The sequence below is a fragment of the Lissotriton vulgaris genome, chromosome 7 (assembly GCF_964263255.1).
Source record: "Lissotriton vulgaris chromosome 7, aLisVul1.2, whole genome shotgun sequence".
NCBI lineage: Eukaryota > Metazoa > Chordata > Amphibia > Caudata > Salamandridae > Lissotriton > Lissotriton vulgaris.
The window spans coordinates 839,391,529-839,414,657 of NC_141695.1; the positions used below are offsets into that span (position 1 = coordinate 839,391,529).

Here is a 23,129-nt window from a genome sequence, read left to right on the forward strand (position 1 = left end):
CCAAACCCAATCCAGCGGTTGCTGCGTTCAGCCAGGCGATGCCCACACATCTTTCAGAGCATTGAATGAGGGCCTCCCAGCCGTATGTGCACTAATCCTGACCACCGCACCCAAGGGCAAAGGTGCCGCCCCCAGGTTTTGCAAGCAGCGCCCACCACCGTCAGGAGGACACCGAATCCCACTGTACTACACCACCTCCAGCTTCCAAATGCGTCACGTCTCATGTAGCGCGGGGGTCGCATATATCGCCGATAGCCTCATATATGCCGGGTATGCTGTAATGCAGAGTGTAGGGCCCCCTCGTCCCCTCAACTGGTCCTGATCCGCAGGTCGCCATCTACACACGCAGGGGCCTAGCTGGTCTCGTCGCCGGGGCCCCGGGTGATGAGGCCCACCGTCACACTCATGCCGGGCCTCCCGATGACTCCCGGCACCACATGCGGTCTCTCTCTCACCAGTGTGAGGCAGGTCCCTCCAGTGCACCGCTCCTCTCCACACATAGTCTATTCGTCCCCAGGAGCACCAGGCTCGGGTCCACTAGTCTCCCGGCTCCACCTTTCGCCCGGCCCCCTCAAGGTGGGTCCGACAGGCCCTGAAGCCAGGGCCTCAATTAGGAGCGCCTGCCTCTCACCTCCCAGGCCCCAGCTCCACTCACGGCCCTGATCGACTCACTGTACTGCTGCCCACGCCACCTCTACATCTCCACTTGGCACTCCGGGACCGCCTCGCCGCCGCTGCTTCAGAGCCTCAATCCTCCGCCTCAGAAGGCCGCCATCACCGCCGCGTCTCAGGGAGAGGGCACAGATCTCCACACTCCGACTCTGCAATTCAGCAGCGTTAACCCCACAGGTAAGGAGTGCGGTCATACACCGCTACAGCTGCTTTTTACAAGTGGATGGCACAGGATAGGGCAGGATGCCATGCAGGAAGTCGGTAGCTCACGTAGGCAGCGGCCATTCTCCCTCCCTTCCCTATTTAATGGCAGCCGCTGTTCGGCCGCGCAGCTGACGCACCCAAGGCAAGCCTGTCTGCTCCTGTCCACGTCCCGACCCCAACCTGCACCAGGGACCATGGTCCTCCGATGACCCAGCGCTATGACTCAGCTGCCCTCCACTCTCAACCCCATAAGGAACAACAACTGCCAGCTGTCCGCACTGAACACCACCCACGGCCAATTCTCCTGCAGACACTGCCAACAAACCTTCACCAACCTCTGCACCCCAACGGCCACCGCCCTCCTGCCGGATGCCAGCACACACAAAGACCTCAGCTGCATCCTACTCAACATGCGCTCCCTACACAGACACGCAGTAGAAATCTGGGACTTCCTGGACGCCCTCTCACCAGAAGATGCCTTCTTCACAGAAACCTGGACCAACCCCACCTCCATTCCCGACATTGCGACCGCCATCCCGGACGGATACAAAATCCAGAGGAAGCACTGCCCCAATCACCCAGGATGAGGACTCGCCACTGCACACAAGAACTCCCTCCAAATCACCACGGCCAGCACGAACGACTCCTCGACCCCCAAGGAACACCTTCATTTCCAGATCCAAACCTCGAACCGCATTCACCACTACCATCACCGACCTCATCGCCCCCCACACCACTGCCTCCATGGACTACATACTGCTCGGACCCCTTACCTTCCACCTGGACAACCTCAGCACCTAAACTCCTCGGCCCTCCTGGACAACCTCACCAACATGGTCTGAAACGGCTAGTCAGTACCCCCACCCACAAGGCAGGACACACCCTCGACCCCATCTTCGGAGGAGGCAACAACATCCACTTCAGCCACACCACGCAACACCCCTGGACAGACCACCACTGCAATAACTTCTCTTTTGACAAGGCCACCGCTCACAAACCCACAACAATCCCTCCACAAAGGAACTGGAGCAAGGTCACCAAGGAGCATCTCAAATCCACCCTCAACCACGATCCCCCTCCCACCTCGACCAACGCCAACTCTGCAGCTAAACTACACAGATGGATCACCAACTGCGCAGACAAGCTCGCCCCCCTCTGCAACCCCGAAAGAGAGTACCCCAGGAAAGTAACTTGGTTCACCATTGACCTCTAAGAATCCAGACACACCTGCAGACATCTTGAGAAGCTATGGAGGAACAGCAAAACCAAGGAAGATCAGACCAACTAAAAGAACGCCATGACAGTATACCACCAACTCGTCAGATCTACCAAAACGACTTTCAACCAGAACAAAATCCTCACCAACTCCAGCAACTCAAAATAACTCCTCACCATCATTCAGGAATTCACCTCAGATATCACACCCTCCCAGGACCTCTGCAACAAACGTGGCTCCTACTTCCATCTGAAAATCAAGTCACTCTACAACAGCTTCAACGAACAGACACCAGACACAGAAACCACCCCTTCTTCCAGCAACGACAGCCAGCCTACCATATCCGCCTGGACCCTGGTCACCACCGAAGACACCGCCACAACCATGAAAAGCATGTAATCAGCGGCCTCCACGAACCCTGACCGCTGCACATCTTCCATAGAGCCCTAGCCTCTATAGCACCTGAGCTACGACGCACCATCAACGCCACTTTTGAAGCCAGCACTTTCCCCGACTGGAAACGCGCAGAAGTCAAGCCCCTCCTCAAGACGCCCTCTGCAGACCAGATGGACCTCAAATACTACCGACCCATCTCTCTCCTCTCCTTCGCGGCCAAAGTCACAGAGATCGTCAACATCCAGCTCACGAACTTCATCAAGGAGAACTGCATCCTCGACCCTTCCCAGTCTGGATTCTGCAGCAACCACAGCAGAGACAGCCCTCCTTGCCGCCACTGATGTGCTCCACATTCTCCTTGACCAAGGTCACACTGCGGCCCTCATCCTACTATACCTCTCTTCAGCCTGCAACACAGTCTCCCACCGCACTCTCACCGCCAGACTCTATGACACCGGCATACAGGGAACCGCCCTAGACTGGCTCCGCTCCTTCCTCACCAGCAGAACCCAAAGAATCAGACTCCCACCCTCCCTCTCTGAACCCTCAGAAATCAACTGCGGAGTACCCCAAGGATCATCGCTCAACCCCATGCTCTACAACGTCTACATGGCCCCCCTCGCCGCCATCGTTAGACAGCATGGATTCAGCATAGTATTCTACGCTGAAGACACCCAGCTCTTTCTCTCCCTCACAAAGAATCTCCACACTACCAGACTCAGCTTCCAGGAAGGAATAAAAGACGTTGCATCCTGGATGAGCACCAGCTGCCTAAAGCTCAACTCGGAGAAGACAGAAGTCCCAGTCCTCTGACCCACCCCTCAGGATGGGACATCACCTGGTTGCCCACTGCTCTCAAAGACATCCCCTACTCCCACGGTGCATGCCCGAAACCTCATCCTCAACTGCTCCTTCAACATGACCCGATAGATCAACGCCATCACCTCCACCTGCTTCAACACTCTCTGCATCCTTCGCAAGACCTTCAAATGGATTCCCACCGGATCCAAAGACTGTCACCCATGCACTCATAACAAGCAGACTGGACTACGGGAACTCCTTCTACACCTGAATCAACAAATCCCTGCTTCGCAAACTCCACACCACCCAGAACACTGCAGCCAGACTAGTCCTCGGCATCCCACGACATGAACACATCACCCAACACCTGCGAAAACCTCCTCTGGCTTCCCATCTAGAAGAGAGTAACCTTCAAGCTACTCACCCACCTCCACAACATCAGCCCACAATACCTCAACAAAAGAGTCTCCTTCCACGTACTCAAGAGAAACCTCCGTTCAGACAACCTCGCAGAGCCAGGCACATCAGCAAAGCCAAAGCTGGCAGAAGAGCCTTCGCCTACACTGCGGCAAAGACCTCGAACGTGCTCCCGATCAACATCAGACGCTCCACCACTCTGCCCACCTTCAGGAAGAGCCTCAAGACCTGGCTCGTCGGTTGACCGGGAGCTGCAGCCCCCAGTGCCTTGAGGCTAGGCGAGTAGCACGCTTCACAATTCCCTGATTGATAGTGAATGCGAGGTGGAATATTGCTGGTGAGCTCTAGGCAATAACCCTGTTGGAGAATACCAAATACCCATTTGTCTGATGTTATTGATTGCCAATGGGAAGAAATGGATGCAGTCTTCACCAGACAGGTACATGATGGTCAAAAGGAATTGTTATTGTCACTTCTTGGTTGGAGATGGAGAGGTTCGTGTTGGTGTACTGCTACCTCTTCTTTTAACATTGTTTCCTCTGAACCCCCCTTGTAGTTTGAGTCATTAGGAAGATGTGTTGGCCTCTGTGGAGGTACTTGTTGAGCCTTCCGATATAAAATGAACGACGAAAGAAGCCTCTGTTAAAGGAGGACTTAAGTGTTCCCATGGATTTTGCTACTTTGGTGTATTAAGTGTTTTATCCACTTGAGGGCCAAAAAGATGTTCCTTGTCAAAGGGAGCATTACGTATTGTCTGTTGTACCTTTGTATCAACCCTGAGATTCGCAGCTATGTGTGTCTTCTGAGGAGAATACTAGGGTTAACTCCTCTGGATGCAGTATCATCAGCGTCTAGCGCACACCAGATAGAGGAGTTGGAAATGAGTCACATTGTGTATTAGCTATGTGCCAACGATTGGCTGATTGTGCACTCACTCTTTTGCCTGAGGCATCTATTAATTTAGGGCCATATGCATGAACACATTTTCCCATAGACACAGAATGGGCAAAACCCTTTGATGCATCTGGCCCCAAGACTCTTAGTCTGGAAGTGGTGCATCACCTGAGGTTTGGGAATTTGATCCTTTACGAGAATTATTTTTCTTTCTTTTTTAAAATCAACCCTGGGTGTTATAATACGTGCATGTACAGGGTCTTTAAAAATGTCTTCCACGTGCTGCATCCTTCCTTTTAACATTATAAGGACTGTGTTCCTCTATGTGTAGTCCCTAATGTTTCAAATAAAAACATATTCTAAAGATTCCTTATGTAAAGTGACTCCATGGCATGTGGTTGCCCTGGCAATTAACTCCTGATATGATGTGTTGTCATCGGGAGGAGAAGGTTTTGCAGTGTATAGATCTGGATCGGTCTGTGGGAGGATCTAGATTAAGACCATCCCATGGATCTGGTGGTGGTTGGTCATAACTCATCTCCAGCCCCTGCGTCAGGCTTTGTACGAGAGCCCTGTGACATAATGTCTAGAGGGTCTGAATTTGGTACTAAAAAGATACTGGGGAAGATGGTGGATGGGTATAAGGAATGGGGAGAAGAGGGCTAGTAGCCATGTCCTTTTTCAAAGGAACTTTATATCCTGGATGAGCAGCAGCTGCCTAAAGCTCAACTCGGAGAAGAAAGAAGTCCTCGTCCTCTGACCCACCCCCTCAGGATGGGACATCACCTGGTTGCCCACTGCTCTCAAAAACACCCCCCACTCCCACGGAGCATGCCCGAAACCTCATCCTCAACTGCTCCTTCACCATGACCCGATAGATCAACGCCATCACCTCCACCTGCTTCAACACTCTCTGCATCCTTCGCAAGACCTTCAAATGGATTCCCACCGGATCCAAAGACTGTCACTCATGCACTCATAACAAGCAGACTGGACTACGGGAACTCCTTCTACGCCTGAGCTATTAATCTTCCTTTTGGAGGATGGTTGCATCACAGGTTTTGTAGAAACATGTTCAGTGTCTGGAGTGATATAATTTTTCTTTTGTTTTGGATCCAGCTTTTCATGCATAGTTTCCAGAATTGGCTCCGGAGGGGCATCTTTCTGTTTCGGTGCAGACATTTTTGGTTCCAAGCTGGATTTTTCCTTTTTGTCTTTCAGAGCCTAAGTTTTAGGGGCCGAAGGTGTGGTGTTTCGGCCTGAGTCAGAAGGCTTCACTTGCGCTTTCAGCGCAGAGTCAAAGGGCGGGGTGTTCAAAGCAGAGTCTCGGTGTATACAATGGCCAGATGGCAGGATCAGTGTGCCAGTAACACAAATAACTGTGTGCTGTAGCATGATGTGCACAATGAATGTAGAGTATTTGTGTTTTCTGAATGCATGCCCATTCCCTATTCATTAAATACCGATCCCAACAACTAGCATTTAGAAAGCAATATTATGCCAAAACTAAAAAGAAAGGTCAACTATTTATGTAGAACTCCACTCCGCCCACCAGGAAAAGTTATTTCATGACTCTATGGGTATATATTGGTTATCACTTACTTCGTAGGTTTTATGAACAAAACATCAGTTTCCACATTGACACTTTAATGAAAGTGTACATAACATTCTTTAGCAATGTCAGGAAATACATATTCGTGAAGAAAAAAATGATTACAAAGAATCCACATTTATTACCAAGAAGAAAGGGAACTGAAATAATATTCTATTTACATTTGAAAACTTCTAAATTTTGATAGCAGCAATTCCTCCAAATAGCCTCTTAATTTGCAATAGAAAAGCATTAAAACGGCAACATGCAGAGTTTCAGGGATTTAGGATGTAGCTGAGAGAACTGAGTTCTTAACCGAGGCCAACAACCTCCACTAAGGCCCCACTGCTCGTCTCACTCCGGTGCTGATGGCAATGGCCATATCAACCTTGGCAGCACCAACCTTGGTTGCTACAGAGGTTGTGGTGCTAGTAGGTTGGTCCCATTTTTTAGTTATAACATGAATACTCCAGCTCATCTCAATAGTTGGTAAAGTAAGCCCTAATCACTAGTAACATCTGTATATTGCCAGTATTGAGACTGTGAATAGTGTAGCAAACACTGAATACTGTGACAGAGTGGTACCCAACTGCTCAATACCATAAGTACCAAACATAAATTATCCGGTTTGCCCACGTACTAGCAGATATGACCCCCATTTCTATCAGCACTCCCATGCAATCAATGCTGGTTCCAGTACCCAACAACGCCACTACTGCTTGCCTGTGATGCTCTGGTGTTGCATGTTCTGCACTGGAATCCCCATTCATCTACATTGAGAGTTGGCCTCTATTATTTTAGTGCATTGTGTATGGTGCGGTTAGTTCTGGCTGCCAACTATGCTCTAATAGCATGCACAAGCCCAGCTTTGGTCCTAGGGTCACTGGCCTGATGTTGCGTGCATTGGTGTTGCGAGCTGGATTCTAGTACTGGCCATGACAGTCCTGGTCACAAATTATGCTCGGAAAATGACAATAGAGGCAATGCTCGGGTGATGGACATAAGCTGGTGCTGCCAACATTGGTCCTAGGTGCAGATTATATTTTGATGCTGGTAAATGGATAGTGCAGAAAGGGCCCCAGGAGCTAGCACCATCACTCCTAACTATTGATAGCAGTAGCTAAAATGTCTGCTAGCAGTTTGGGTCTTCACTGCTGACAAAGCTAGCCCCAGTTCACCTGTGGGTGCCAATGACTTACCCATTCTCTTGGAAGAAGGAACGTCTATAGGCCATTGTCGTTCATGCTAAGATGAGGGCAGGGCAGGTGATACAGGGCTTCTAGTAATACATACTACAAGTGCAAATAAAACTGATCCAAGTTGCTAGCCAAGTTGATCCCTTATGCTATGTGGCCTGAGCCCTGGTAACTATGGCACACATTTCTGGTCATGCCTTGATACAGACATCATTGGTCCCCATTGCAGTCAATGACGTGATGGCAACAATCGTTACAAATTTAATATTTCCTTGTACTAACGTTGCACTTTCTAGCTGTTGCCCAGGCCTTTTTTTATTTTATTTTTTTACACTTTTGCCGCCAGAAACATCATATGTTCTTGTGCGGACCTCGCCCTTCCCGGTGATTCCTACACATGGGTGCCAGTAAATTTGTTCATGGTTGCTAACAATCTCTACTGCTGGTTGGACTAAGTTGTTGCCAGTGCTGGTCTTGTTAGCTAGCACCGATAGGTTGGCTGAGATGCAGAGTAGAGTTGAATGCACAGCACTACCAATTGGGTGCGAGCTGTAGGCACAGTATGTTCGAATATTTTCCTTTTTGGCTGTGTGAGCGTGTGGGCATTGCTTGTTATGTACTGAGATTGCAGAGTTATTAGACTGGATCTTTCAAAATCATTTAAGTTAGGAATATTTTCTTCATCATGTTTCCAAATCAGGTTCCATAATACTTCCATAAATCACTAGGAGCCTTAAACCACACCGGTTAATTTATTCCTTCCCTGATTACTAAACTGGAGTACTGTTTTCCCCAGTTCGGCATTTCAGTTCTTCCTGAGCTCTCTCAATACTTATCTCCGATTCACGTAGTGGTGTGATGGAAAAAGCCTATTCCAGGTGTGTACAAAAGCAATTCATGTTGTTGAAACTACAAGCCGGAAAAGCAGCAAGGTTCCTTTTGGTGACAAAATATACAATTATTCCTCATATCCAGTCGCCTAATCTTTGAAGCGCCAAATAACTGTCTGTAAGCATGTCCACAAGGAAGTCAGGTCAACGCGTCTTTCTGGGAGGGCACCAGTGTGTATCAGGGTAGAGCAGACAATGAACAGTTCTAAACCTACAGAAAGAAAACATTGAGACATGAAGTTATTTCAAGGTGGAGCCAGAGGAGACACACGGTTAAGTGAGAAAGAAGAGAAACTTCCATAAACTACATAATAGCAATCTTGTCAAACCATGGGGCATCACTTAAAACACAGATAGGAACTAGGGCATTCTAGGTCCGCAACTTTGAGAGACAGTCAGTTCTGGCTCCATGCTTGCCTCACTTAAAATATCATCCCGGCCTCTCCTCAAAAGCCCCAACTTTTTTCTTCTGCTCTCACCTACCTGTCACCTCACTAGCCAGTGAGGTGAGAACATTTTGGGATGATCACTGCATTCCCAATGCTACCCCCACATTTCCCCCTCCTCCCCAAATGTCCTCCTTTCCTTCCTCTCCTGGTTCTTCCATTCATCATGGGCCACACCCCGGCCCCCGACTATGAATCTGAGGCAACCTCAGTGCTAACAGAAAGATCTTCACAAGCAACTAATATAACACAATTCTTTTAGTCATAGGTCTGCCTATTTGTAACTCTTTTTGCATGTATTGAAGTATTTGGGCCTTTGCTTTTAAAAAAGTCAACTTAGCAGGTCAACATTTTGTAGATCAGCTCAGAGTGGAAAGCTGTCTCGGTGATAAGCCATTCTCCAAAACCTTAATCTTCTCCACAGCTGGATCAGAAGCAACAAATCCTATATCTTTTAGTAACGTACTTTAGCTGCTTCCCACTCCTATTAACATTGTTGTGAGGCTGTCTTATAAAAGAAAAACAACACACACACACAGACTAGTGCACCACAGCGCTGGTGATTTTGCATTGTACAAAACCAAAAAAATGAATGGAAGAGAATATGGGCAATGCTGCCAGATATTACATTTCATGGAGAAAGCATACACACCTAGTTGGATCTTGTTCCAGGCTGAAAATACCTCCAACGCTCACAACATTGCGTTTGTTGTCAGGACCCCCATAACTCAGAGTTACCTAAGGACAAGTGATAAACAGGAAAAGTACACTAAAAGGCTGCTTCAGTGACGATATTACTCATTCAGCATTAGACGCAGATCTACAACGGAGACCATAGAGTGGGGATGCATGCAAAGGAGGCGGGTCAATGCTTGCTCTATCCACTTTCTGTGCAGCTATAGACCATTGCTAATCTTTGCTAAATGTCATGATGAAACTAGGTCCAGGAATTCAAACTTACTGTATTCTATATGTAGAAAGAGAATTAATTGGTTTCAGCTGAATACATTGTTTTCAGAATTGTAAGGTTTATTTGAAATAAAACAGTTGTCACTCAAAAATGTAATCTACTTAAACTATGCTACACATGCCAGACATGGGGCTAGGAGGATCCATCATTCAAAGTAAAGTCCTAAACAGGAACAGTTAAAACCGCTTATTGTTTTAAGTGCAACAATATTGTCCTACACTTATAAAGGCTGTCACTGACCCAGTCATTGTGAAAGCAACTCCCTCATGGACATATTAGGACTGTTACTTTTTTTTTAAAAGTGAAAACGTATTCCAAAATACATAGGCAGAAAGAAATTACGTTTTGGACCAGAGATGCTGAAAGCATAATTAAATCCTGAAAGATGTTTATGGCTGTATTCAAAACATCACTAATGCAATGTATGCAAACAAAGGAATACTATGTTGTAAGGATTATACATCGAGATGTGAAATCTTTAATCTGCTTCACAAATATCAGAGTAAGGACCAAGATAGTTATTATTGATTTGAGTCTATACATGCATTCAAATATAAATTCTGAATGCTAGAAGTCAGAATAAGCAATTTTAAGAATGTAGTTCATTTAGAATGCCTCCACCAGTTTCAACTGCCTGTGCATCCTCCGCAAGACCTTCAAACGGATCCCCCCCGACTGCAGAAAGGCAGTCACCCATGAGCTCATAACCTGCAGGCTGGACTACGGCAACGCCCTATATGCTGGAATCAACAGAGCTTTACTACACAAACTCCAGACCATCCAGAAAGCCGCTGCCAGACTCGTCCTCGGGATACCACCTCACGAACACATGACCCAACACCTACGAGAACTCCACTGGCTCCATGTCGAGAAAAGGGTCACCGTCAAACTCCTCACCCACGCCTACAAATTCCTCAACATCGGACCCAAATACCTCAACGAGAGAGTCTTTCCACATACCCAAGAGGAACCTCCGCTCCGCTGACCTCGCCCTGGCTGAGTCCCCCGCATCCGCAGAAACAGAACAGGCGGGAGAGCCTTCTCCTACACAGCAGCCAAGACCTGGAACGAGCTCCCCATGAACATCAGACACTCCCCTACCCTGCACACGTTCAGGAAGAACCTAAAGACCTGCCTCTTCGACTGATTCAGAGCTGCCCCATCCCCCCTCCAGTGCCTTGAGACCCTCACGGGTAAGTAGCGCGCTTTATGAGACCGTGATTGACTGATTAAATGCCACACTACTGATATCAACGGCGCAAGCAGAGTTTGTACCACCAGTAAGGATAAATCAAATTTGGAAGGGAAAATAACATGCACACTAATACATTAACATTATTTTAGGATTGCAAAAAAGTTTAGTAGAGAGCCCAAAAAGTAACGTTTTAGAGAATACAAAATCCATGAGTTGAGAGAAAGCAAAGCTCGGTCCCAATCGGAAGCTCCTAAAATGTAATTACCCAGAGCAGGTGCAAAGAAACATAATCCCCAAAAAAGAACCTCGATTTACCCATCCATTCTTACCTAGAGAGGGAGTGCTTCAAATTCTACTTCAAATACTTTTCATTAATATGACCCAATTTTCCTTTAGTAACCCATGTTTACAGTGCTGAGAAACTGCTGCCCTCAATGGAATCACCCGTACGTTTGTTACAACAAACAATTAGTTTATCTAACCCCTCCGGCCAGACCCCATCAAACCCATATGTCACCACCTCTGGGATTCAACTTACAGAACTGAGTGACCCTGCCCTAGAAAACACTCTATTTTAAACAACTTTAGACTGGTGAATTAGAGGCCTAAAATTGTATTCTTCAGTAGATAATACTGGTCACGTTTCATTTAAAAAACACATTGCACTGCCAAAGTGTAATACAGTGTGTCTGGCGTTCGAGAATAATGTCCCATAAACAATTTCAGAAATTAAGTACAGAATAACTTAAGAGTTCACCCCATGGGAGGAAAAAATGGTAGATCAGAACTTTCAAGTGCCACACAGTAATTCAGATTCTCACATGTGGCAAATTGCACTGCTGCCTTTCCTTTGCCTGTTCCGCCAACTGGCAAGAAAGAGGAACAAAGGATATGAGTCCATCAAAATATTATTGCTTTATCATGAATAACTGCACCCAAGAGAAAAATGTTTGAATAATGTTTGAACAATGTGTTGCCGGTCCCGCCCGCCCGCCCTATTTCGATACGATCGCCATGCAAGCGGTTGTAAAATGCCTTTTTAGGTCTCGGCTTGAAGCGCGAGAAGCGCGTTCTCGCCAGAGAACTATAGTCGTCGGCTCAGCCGACAAGGAGTGAAAGTGGAGACAAGAGATGGGCACGAGCAGCAGGATTTGGTCGCGCGCTTGAACACGCGCTTGCTGTGCCCATATCCTGTCTTCACTTTCGCTCGTTGGAAGCCTCCAGTTGCTCGCGCCACTAAGACCGCCTCCCCAGCCTCCCCCTGCTTTCTCACACGCATGCGCACACAGACACACACAGAGAGACGCACACACACGAGCGCACCTACACACATGCACACACACGAGCGCACACATACAGACACACACCCCCCCCCCCCCCTCCCTGCCGCCGCCCCCGTCGCTCATTTTATTATTACTTGTTTACAGTCTGCAAGAAGCGCCTGGGTAGCGCACATTTGATTTCACTAGCAGTGATGACGCAGTTCACTCCATTTTACCGAGGGCGTCACTGCGCAGAAGACCGACACAACCTGGATAGTTTTTGTTCGGTTTGATTGGGTTTTGAACAAAGAAACATTTTGAACTTGTTTCAGCATACCATCGGCAGGATCCTGCGTGAAAGGCTCTGCTCTCTTCAGAGCTGTTGAGGCTTGTTTCTGGTCCGTTATCAGGACAGCACAGGCTTACAGACCTGGTCCAAGTTTAAATATCAGTGAATCAATCTATTTTCTCCTTTAGCAAATTGTTCGATAACGCGGCATGAGATTGAGCTCCTAATCGGACACGATTGCGACCCAGATCTCCACACATTACCAGCTCTCCTCTGCTCACAGTCGTGAGCCTAGAGGCCCCACATTAAACTCTGATCGTTCATAAATCATAATCCATTAAAAGGGCTTCGAATGTCGGTGGTGTGTACACTGAAAGAAGTAATTTAGTAGCAACCTCATTGCAGAACATCTTGCCGCTGTTTAAATCTGCTGCTTGCAGTGTACTGCAAGAGATTAATGGAATGCAATGTACTGAAGGATTTATTAATGTGAATTCACGAGCCACCGCTCTAAGACCCCCTTTAATATATGGATTTTTTTTCTATTAAGCGTATAAGAATAGTAGCGCCTAGATTGCACGAAATAATCGCTTGTCCAAATCTAATGGACGACTGAGAATACATAATGATATGGTGCAGCATGCTCACTGTGCAACATCGACTCATGTGCCTGTTGGTAATTGAGCATTTGTGGGCCTGCCACGCTTCTCTAGCTACTTAAGCCCGGTGCCAGTTCGAAAAGGAGTGTGCTGGCACAATGCTGCATTAAAGAGAATACATTGGCACAGTCCATCGAGATCTCGCCTGTGTAGTTCTGTTTCCCAGCTTTTGAAGAAATCACAATTTCTACTGGTTGCAACTTGAACTAAATGGTATTTTCCCCCCCAAAATGTCTTTTAGCACTGTAAACAATCGATGTTACATTTACCCCATTTGTGGATAATTATTTATCGACCTCGGAAGGATGAGGGGCTGCATGTTAACGGGCAGGAGGAACCCCACTTATCTCAGGTGTGCCAGTACGTAATGATGTCGGCGGGCACGGTGAAGGCGGTCACTTGCCTATACGGCAGGTTGATTACCGAGGGATTGGCTCCTCTCACCACTTTGAGGACCCGCTCGGAGGAGGACATTGGTAGGGAGATCCCGGAAACGACCTGGTCCCAGTTGGTGAGACGGGCCTGGAAGGGCACACGCAACGCCCGTTTCCAACTGGTCCACTATTATGTTCTCCATAGAGCGTACCTGACCCCGGTGAAAGTCAGGCGTTATTTTGCCACGGCCTCGGCGGAATGCCCTAGATGCCCGGCTCAGGAGGCGGACCTCCTACACATGTTATGGGCCTGTCCAGGACTGACATCCTACTGGCAGGAGGTAGCGACGACCCTGGAGGAGGTGACAGGGAGACTCTTATCATTGGATGCGGCGGTGGGGCTCCTACACTGGTTTCCCCATACCCCCAGGAATAAAATTTCTAGTAAGTTTATCGACCTGGGGCTCCTCCTTGCTAAACGAGAGGTGACTAGGAACTGGAAGGCACGAGCTGGTCCGGCGGGCAGCAGATGGCACAGTGAGCTTTTGAAGTGGGCGGCGGGAGAGAGCGCACTGAGATATCAACTGGCTTGGAGGCAGGGTAATGAGAAGGCGCAGGAGGCCGCGTTGGAGTGGGAAATATTGGTGCAGGCCCTCAGGGATTATAGTGCCCCTAGCGACTCTGAAAGTGAAGAAGCGACTCACCCCGAGTCCCGGTGAACGTTAGTACTGACAGTCCTATTGCCTTCCCCGTGGGTCCGATAGCAGATCCTTTGTTGATAGCTCCCCGGCGCTGGTGGTGGGGGGGGGTTTCTCTTAGTTAGTAGACATTTATGGGGAGGGGGTTTATTTTGGGGGTTTTAGGCTTGTTTGGAAAAGCAGATGACGGACAGTGCATTATCCGGACCAGCTCCAGCATCCTACTGACCCCCATTGCAATTCGCCGCCCGACCCCAGGGTTGTGGGCTGGTTGGCTGTGTACAGACTTTATGGAGGGGGGCCAGAGGGCTTTATTCTGTTACTATTGCTTATAATACCATGCTGGTCGTTACTGTACTGACTTACTGATTCCTGCAATAAAAATATATTTAAAAAAAAAAAAAAAAAAAAATGAGGGGCTGCATGTTTTGATATTCCAGCGATTACGCCTTTGCCTTCAGCGTCATCAATTTATGGTTGGTACTCCCCACGCCACTGTTTACGCAGATTGGAGGACTTATTGGTTTGATCATTTTCGTTTTCCCATTTTCCCTCGCTTTTTGCAAACTAGAGATGCCTCGTGCATCTCGACTGGTGAAGAGAATGGGTTAAGGCCTTGTTCATCAGCTTTGGGTTTCCCTTGTTGGGAAAGAAACTCTGGATAGGGATAGCAGTGCATGAACATTCTTAGGTTTAAGAGTAATAACAACAAAGTTACCCGCCAGAAATCAGGCTTATCCCGTCCACTATACTCTTCAAGAAAGAGGTGAAGGCCATCCTTATGGCTAAATACACCTGAACACTATTGATACTGGAACAATGACAGTATTTGGCTCCCTCATTAATCGGCTGTCTGAATACTTACCTTTGTACACTAGGACTTGAGTGCCTCAACAACCTGCAACGCACCCACTACTGACTACTGCTTTGCTGTCAACATTGGGTTTACTCACCCTCTGGGGTGCTATAATCTTATCCGTTTAGACATTGTACTGCTTCCATATTATTGTTTCTGGATTGTTATTACTCTGTATACTCTTGTATGATTGATACCCTATTCTTGCAACTCATAAATAAACAGCCGAATAATTGTGATGGCCTTTTTAGCTGGATGTCATTTGGTCCCATGGTTGTACATGCGAGGCAACAAACAGTCCGAATCTAGTCCAAGTAGATATAAGAAAGAAACAGTGGGGCAAAATGTAAAGTGTTTCCAATCGGATTTGGTGTGCTGCTTTTGTTTTCTTATAACCTAACCGGCTTCAAGCCACAAATAGCGATGAACACCCAGAAGACGACATTATCTCGGTTTGTGACATGTCTAGAGAGTGGTGGAGAAGGATTTGTTTGAACAGGGTGCCTGAGTACTGACGCTCACACGCAGTGCAGTGTAGAAGCCCTACTTCCTTTTACGGAGGCGAGTAGGTAGAGCACAGAAGTCATGCAGGGACCACTCGAAAACTCTCTTGTATGAGTTACAACAACACACACAAACTCTCTCTTTCTCTTCCTTAGAGGAGTTACAATCACCCCCACAAGACACCCTCACTCGTTTTCAAGGTACAACACACACACACATAGGATTTACAAGCATGCACACATTAACAATGTCTCTGGAATATGTGTTACAAACACATGCACACTCTTATAGTAGGTACTACCACACAAACACCCTCTCCTTGGTGGTACAACCCACACTCTCATAGGTGGTACAACCACATGCAGATACTCTCTCAAAGAGGTACTACCATATACACCTGCAAAACTCCATCATGTGAGTAAAAATCACACACACACTCTGTCTCTCTCTTACAAGAGTTACAACCAACCACACAACCATGTTCTCTTATGAGTTACAACCAAACACACTCATAGGATTTTCAACCACATACAACTGTGCTGTGTTTCCCCGTTATAGGTGTTACAACCACACAAACAAATATACTCTCATACGAGATGCAAACACACATCCAGACACACACACAACTCTTGCAGGATGTACAACTGTGTATTTGGGCTCAGGGTGCATAAGTGGCATCAAACCTTTTCAAACTGTAATTTCAGTGAGGTTGGATATTTTCATTTACCTGGAGTCACTTCAGGCCTCCTCAGGTCATTCATGAAATATGGCATCCTGGCCAGTCACCTAGCATAGCAAAAATGTATCTCCGAATTGACAAGATACTCGGCTCTCCTGCATTTTTCCATGCAGTAATGCAGCTTTATGGACGCTGGCTTCTGCAGAAAATAAGTGATCGAGCCTTATTGACAAAGAAGTTCCTAAATAGACGCTAAACCCCCTTGCGGGAACAGAGCTATCTCAGGCAGGGCACCAGGCAAAGGGTGGGAGGGGACTTACCTTGGTGCAACTTTTCAGTGATGAAAAAAATGAATGGCATAAAATGGTGCCACCATTTTATCACGGCTGCAGCTTATTGGAACAATCGCATACTGCTGCTAAAAGTTCAGAATTAACTTCTTAGCTAAGGGTTTGCAAAGCTACTTAGAGAGTTTACCGTAATGTTTGAGAAGACTGCAATTACTTATGGGTGAGTATTCGCGCTTTATAAGATTACTGATTGATTGATTTACTACCTGTGGTTCGCAAAGTGTTGAGCATGTTAAGTTAAAACCAGGACTTTCATTCCCTTTTTGATAGAATCGTTTTCAAAGTTTATAAATATGTGCATTAGAGAAAGAAACAAAATGGTACATCAGCATCTGGATATATATATTTTTTTTGCAGCCGCAGGAGTGTAGAGCCCCTCAAAAAGTCCTGGACCTCGGCAAGAATAATTCTTCTGCCCCACTGCCAGCAAACCATCCCCTTTCTGGTAGGCCTAAACCTTAGTGATCTTGGATAGGAAACTATCGTGTATGTAGGGCTTTAGTTATATTTGTAATCGTAGAATGTTTGTAAAGTGCAAAACACATCTAAACAAGCATTTGCAATGCAATAGGTCTTGCATTTGCGAGAATGTAACCTATTGGCATTGTAATTGACAATACCTTTTATTTACGTTTTATAAACCAACACATAAATAAAAGGCATTGCCATTTACAATGCCAATGGCTCAAACTCTAACAACTGCGAGACCTATTGAATTGCAAATGCTTGTTTCTACTGAAGCTTCTGCTGCAGCCCATAAAAGTGCCACAGTAGAAAAAGGCATTTTACAAACATCCATTCACTGTAAGCCAGACAACATGTGAGAGGGTGTGGCGGGCACCACATGTCCCTCTCTGGCCACTTAGCAGTGGCCTACGGGGGCCATGCTTGGGGGGGCCCAAAATCCCTTTCCGGCTGCCTTTTTATGGCGGTGGGACCACCATGAAAAGGCATTCGGAAAGGAACATTGTGATCAGGGTTGGATTGGGATTAAAAATCGGCCCGGGCACGCATAAAAAAAAATCCGCTCACATTAGCATAATGCCTTCCCTCAAATCACTGCTTCAGCGTAATTTTACATAAAAAAGGGAGGGGGAGGAATGCACGCATCAGTTTACACCAGTGAAACACACCTGACAACAAGTGAGGCCACTTCTGCTCAGCCCTCTGCCCCGCTCAGTATGCCTACATCAATGGGAGGCCCAGCGAGAGAAAAGGGGTGACACCTCTACCTGTTGCTGCTATACGGGAGGTAATGAGCCCCCATCTCCCTCCAGAAAGGCCACTCAGACACCCACCTGGCCGCTGGCGGTATAGTCGAACAACAGACACCGCCCAAATCGGCCCGCAGGCTGCTCAAAAGCAGCCCTCGGGTGGAACTCGGACCCCGGCCCCTCGGGCATTGCCCAAATACCCCTGTTACCAATCAGACGCTGATTGTGATCCTGGCAGTGGTGCCCGAGAAGGCCCGCCCCCATTTATGATCAAGATTCTGACAGCCACCCCTATGAGATCAGTAGATTCTTTCGGAGGCGGCGGACTGTCCACCGAGACTGTTCACCTGCATAGTAATGCGGCGGTCAGCCCGAAGGGCTGTCAGTGAGATAGTCTCCGACGGCCAATCGGTGGAAGTCCTACCGGCATCGTGATGATGCCCTATGTTTTTAAAACGACTTGTTTCAGCAACCATTCCAGAGATTGGTATACATAGCTTTCAGTATATATCGAACAAAAACACTGAATCTTTCAAAGATTTATGTAACTTAAAGAAGGCATTACACATTGCCCTGAACAAGGAATCTTTACCCTTAGCAGAAATTAAAAGGTATCTTTACTTATTGCACTGACTTTCCAGCCCATCAAAAAGTAGGCACACTTTGGGAAAAGCTGTTCTAGAGAACAACGTTTGTTCACATAGTTGCCACAATCTCAGAAGAAAAGAGGTTTACTTTTTGATGCTAATGAAATATCTGCATTGATTACATTAGCAATTATGAATTAAACACTGAAATATTGTTAAGTGAATGTTCTTGGAAGTGCCTTTCTGCCTCTATCAAAGACCAACGGGTGTTGAGTTTGTGCTGCCTGAAATGCTAAGGTTTCACATGACCTCTCCTACCCTACACACTTATACAGAATGTCTTACAAAACATTACAGTGTTCAAGTTTGTGGTCATGTTAGCATCATTTAAGGTTTTTGGGAACTTGATATTCCATCTTCTGTATGAACATCTATAGAAAGTGGATCAAAGGGACCGCAACAGGAGGGATGGGAAAAGAGTAACAGGAGAGTGCTGGAATCACCTGTTTGAGGACAGTTTGCAGGGGAAGTCTCTGCAGGTTCTCCAGATGAGAATGGAATAAAGGGGTGTGATGCATCTTCACGCCTAACAGCCCCTCGATGATATAACCGATTGTGCAGTCATCGGGGAGGCGCACCATCTCTGCGGTGGTGATGAAATTACCCATGCTGAAAGGAGAAGGCAAAAAAACTGTTTAGAACCAAACTGAAAATAAGTTTATAATGGATCGTTCTTTCCCTTCCCCACATAATCTTGTTTCTACCACTCTTTTTAGGTTTCAACTACAGCATGCATTCGCTATCTGCGAAAGCTCTTGTTTTTAAATTTAAAAAAAATGTATCTTAAAGGGGCTTAGAGCCCACCCATTACTTACCTTTACCTACCACTGGTTGGCTCTCAAGTCCCTCTCGTTTCTTTACTTACCATTGGTCATCGCCTCCTCCTCCTCCTCAATCCTCGGCTTGCTCCAAGAACTTCTTTTTGTGTCCTTGTCAAGGAGCATGGACAAAGAGCAGCTTCTTGTGTCCAGTGTCCGTCCACTAACTGCAGGCTCATGCAAGTACTTTTTTGTTGCTTTTGGACATCCAGTCTTTATGAATGCATGTCCAAAAATAACTCCTTCATCCCGCCCAGGTTTCTCCACCACCCGCCCGCATTCGTTTTTCACCCAAACCCCGCCCTTTGAGCTCTCTGATGTGTTACACCCTCTGACCCCTACCCTCAACACCCCTCCACAGTTTATGTTTTACATGCTGCACAGCAGCGCAGGTTGCGGTACAATATGGCAAATAAAATAAAGCGCTACGACATGGTCAACAGTGGCTGCATCATACCACTTTTAAAAAGGTTTCTTTAAGCCACGTTACACGTTCGCTTGTGCTGCTGTGCAATATATAAAAAGAAAAAAGAACACATTGACAACATCAATAGATTTCGCATAGGCAAAACCCTGAAGTTCCACATTCTGAAAGAGTTTTGATTACCTGGCCCAAGGACTCATCTTCAGGGCAAGCCCTCTGCTGATACAGAAGCCGGCACCTCCCGTAGCAAACCAGAACTGCACAGACGCCTGGAAGGTCAAGTAAAGAAAAGTAAAATGAAAGATAATTTAGATTGTTAATGCTTTCCTACCCTGGACACAAAATGCTTCTCGCACACAGTGACCACATCAGGAAATGAAACATGGCAGTGTTACCAGGACATGACATACTGAGTTTGAAGGGCAGAAGTGATGATCATTACCCAAGGTAGAGGGTCCAACACTCAGGGTGAGTTATAGGGGTGCCTTTACTGGAGTATAAATTATTTTGTCAAGCATTATTTCATCTACAAATGTGGACATTTCATCATAACAGTTTTATTTAGCTATAAATAATAAAACAATTCTCAATCGAAACTATTGACACTGGCCAATTTAAAACTGGACAGAATAAGTAGACACAACAAAACGCTCACTTAATAAAACAGGAATGATGTAGAGAAGAGTTTGACCAATCACATCCTTCAATAATTGTTTTAAAAGACCGAAGGTTTTTCAAAATGTTTAAAATCGAACCCCGGTCTTTGTTATTTGTGGATTAAAAAAAATATATATTTGAGCTTTTTTCCTTCTGGAATGATCACAATGTTAGTGCTGCTTGCAATTTTGAACTATTTAAATATCTCATCTATATTTATCAATAATTGTTAAATAAAATGCAATGGATTAATTTGAGATAAATTAAATTCCTTTCAAAATTTATATTTTGGAGGTTGAGGCACAAATATGGGATGGAGAGATACCCTCATCCCTACACTTACAGATCCATCACTCTTCACTCTCTCAATAGCTTCAATGGGATGATCGAGACTGGGACGTCCAAGATATACGTCCTGGTTGTGGGAAAAAGATGCCAACAGGTGCCGAAGGGACAACAAGTTCACATAATTGTCATCATCCACATGGCAGAACCACCTAAGGGGGAAGGCACACAGTATGCAATTTAACCAATGACAAATTAAAGACCTCAAGAAACTGACGACACATGGAACATGTAAAGGGTAAATCTGAAAAATGGCACAGTATTACACAAAAGCAGCACAAACTTACCTGATCCCTAATGAGTTCTATAAAGTGGTTATTTTCCTGCAAATTGGCATAATCAAGAACAGAGGACCAGAGTTTTTGCTCATATATACACAAAAACCACATCAACAGATATAAGCCAACAACAAGCAAGATAACATACACAATCTAAATACAGATCACAACCTTGACATCCTCCTTATCACCAAGACCTAGGGATGCGAGACTGCCAGCACCCTTGTGTCCTAAACATTTCATCAATACCACCCCAACTCAGGAGGAAACCATACAAGGCATAACCACCCACACCTCTCTTCTGTCACGGATAGCATCGCTCAAACGTTGGAGACAAAGACCCTGCAAAAAGCCCTGGTTCACAAACTACCAAAAAACTCTCAAAGCAAACTGTTTGAAATTGTAAACACCCTGGTGCAAAAAACATCTCCATTTCCCAAAAAATGGAATGTCAGGAAGGGATCTTCAACTCAAAAATTTATTTCTCAAATAAAACAAACTGCAGTCAGTTCATGGGACCTTTTCAAGGCTGGGCAAGAATAAATCACGCTCCAGTGCATAGGTTCAGATATACCCCAAACATAGGAACTGTACAACTCCCCAACTACTACTTTAAAAAAATGTCAAATACAATTTTTTTTAAAAAGGAAAACAATTAAGTCTGTCATTAATATCAAATTACTACCCATTTGCAAGTTCTCCCCAAAGGTCAATAAGCTGTTTCACCCCAGTGACCACAATGACGTTATCTCCCTCTTAATAAGCATTCAACCTACAAAAGATGCATGCAACTTCTCTCCTGTCCCAAATGCAGCAACCCACTATAGTTACTGTCTTAAACATTCATAAATAACAACCTCTCTGAAAGAGATCCGTCCGATCCTTCGGCACTACCATATCCCATACAGACCACAAATTACTACCACCCAATCATATGCCTCCCCTCGAACCCAAAACCACGTTCTAAAGGAGATCCTAACATAAATCAATCAGGGTTCCGACCCGAACACAAGTAGCAAACCACACGTATATATGTGTGGGACAATCTATTTGAAATGTGGATGAGGGGGTCACAGCAAGCCATTTTTATTAAAATAATCATCCACATTCAACAAAGTACACCACTCAAGAAAACTCCAAATGGCGGCCAACACATCCCAAAACATACATCCAGATGGTTTAAATCCTTCTTTGATTAATATACTTAAAGTGTGCATTGGGAGAACTTCTCCCCCCCCCCCCCCCCCCCACAAGGCCAGATGACTAGTTTCACAAGAATCCACCTTATACGCCAATTTGTAATTACTATATTAAACCTTTGATTGACCTTGTACAATAACACCACCTCAAATTCAACTCCGGTGTAGCCAAATACACCAAAGAGTCACAGAATGTTCCAACTGTTTGAAAACGTACGAAAAAGCGTCACACACATTGGAGGTATGGGGGGGGAATAACCACCTCAAAATTCAACAACTAAAACAGAATCACTGCTTTGGAGCCTAGCACTCATGTGCTCTCTGTCTACTTTCTTTGGAGACCCTGTTCCCATTAAATTAAATACACAAAACCTCAAAAGTCTGTGGGATGTAGACCTCAGCCTCAACAAGTAGGACCAGTAGAAACCACTTCCATCCACCAATTCATACTCCCGTGAAAAACTCCCCTGCTCACCCTTTCACTGCAGAAGTATGGAATGCTTCTAGCCCACTACCCATGACATTTTTGTTAGGGTGAAAGACCACAACTTTTCATATTTATTTTGTAGACCGAACAGGTAGGTCAAACCCAGTGTGGCACAAACCCTTTACTTTCCATTTTACATGTGTAAGCTGTTCAAACTTGTACATATAGTTCATTAATGCAAAAGCATTTAAAATAAGGGGGTGCTCTCAGTTTACATTACACAGTGGGTTCAGTATAGAAATGTGTACACATGCAGGATTCAACAGTTCTGATGGACATCTCCAACAGCAGAATCCACACCTTAGACCAACCTCCAGACGCCAGACTGGATCTAGAGATGTTTTCATAGAAGTGCTCCCACGTGCACTAGGGGGTGTCTGATGGCTCTGCTGTGGCTTCACACTGCTCTGGAAGAGAGGACGCTGAGCCACATATAACGGGCACCACTATGACAGACACCAATTCCTTCCTTACTTGGCCTTTAGACACAGATCTGGAATT

At 46.0% G+C, this 23,129-nt stretch overlaps 1 protein-coding gene across 5 annotated transcripts in view; it reads right to left on the minus strand.

Annotated features, from left to right (window-relative positions):
* Window positions 1–6,230: 6,230 nt before the first annotated feature.
* The window catches only part of RFNG (RFNG O-fucosylpeptide 3-beta-N-acetylglucosaminyltransferase), an 81,349-nt gene continuing 64,450 nt past the window's right edge, over window positions 6,231–23,129 (minus strand). For all 5 annotated transcript variants that reach the window (XM_086931187.1, XM_086931184.1, XM_086931185.1 and 2 more), the window contains 5 exons: window positions 20,663–20,816; window positions 19,846–19,931; window positions 18,864–19,029; window positions 9,376–9,461; window positions 6,231–8,488 (listed from right to left, as the gene is read on the minus strand). In XM_086931187.1, coding sequence (XP_086787313.1) covers window positions 8,422–8,488; window positions 9,376–9,461; window positions 18,864–19,029; window positions 19,846–19,931; window positions 20,663–20,816 — 559 coding nt within the window. In that variant the 3' untranslated portion in view covers window positions 6,231–8,421. The remainder of the gene's footprint in view (window positions 8,489–9,375; window positions 9,462–18,863; window positions 19,030–19,845; window positions 19,932–20,662; window positions 20,817–23,129) is intronic.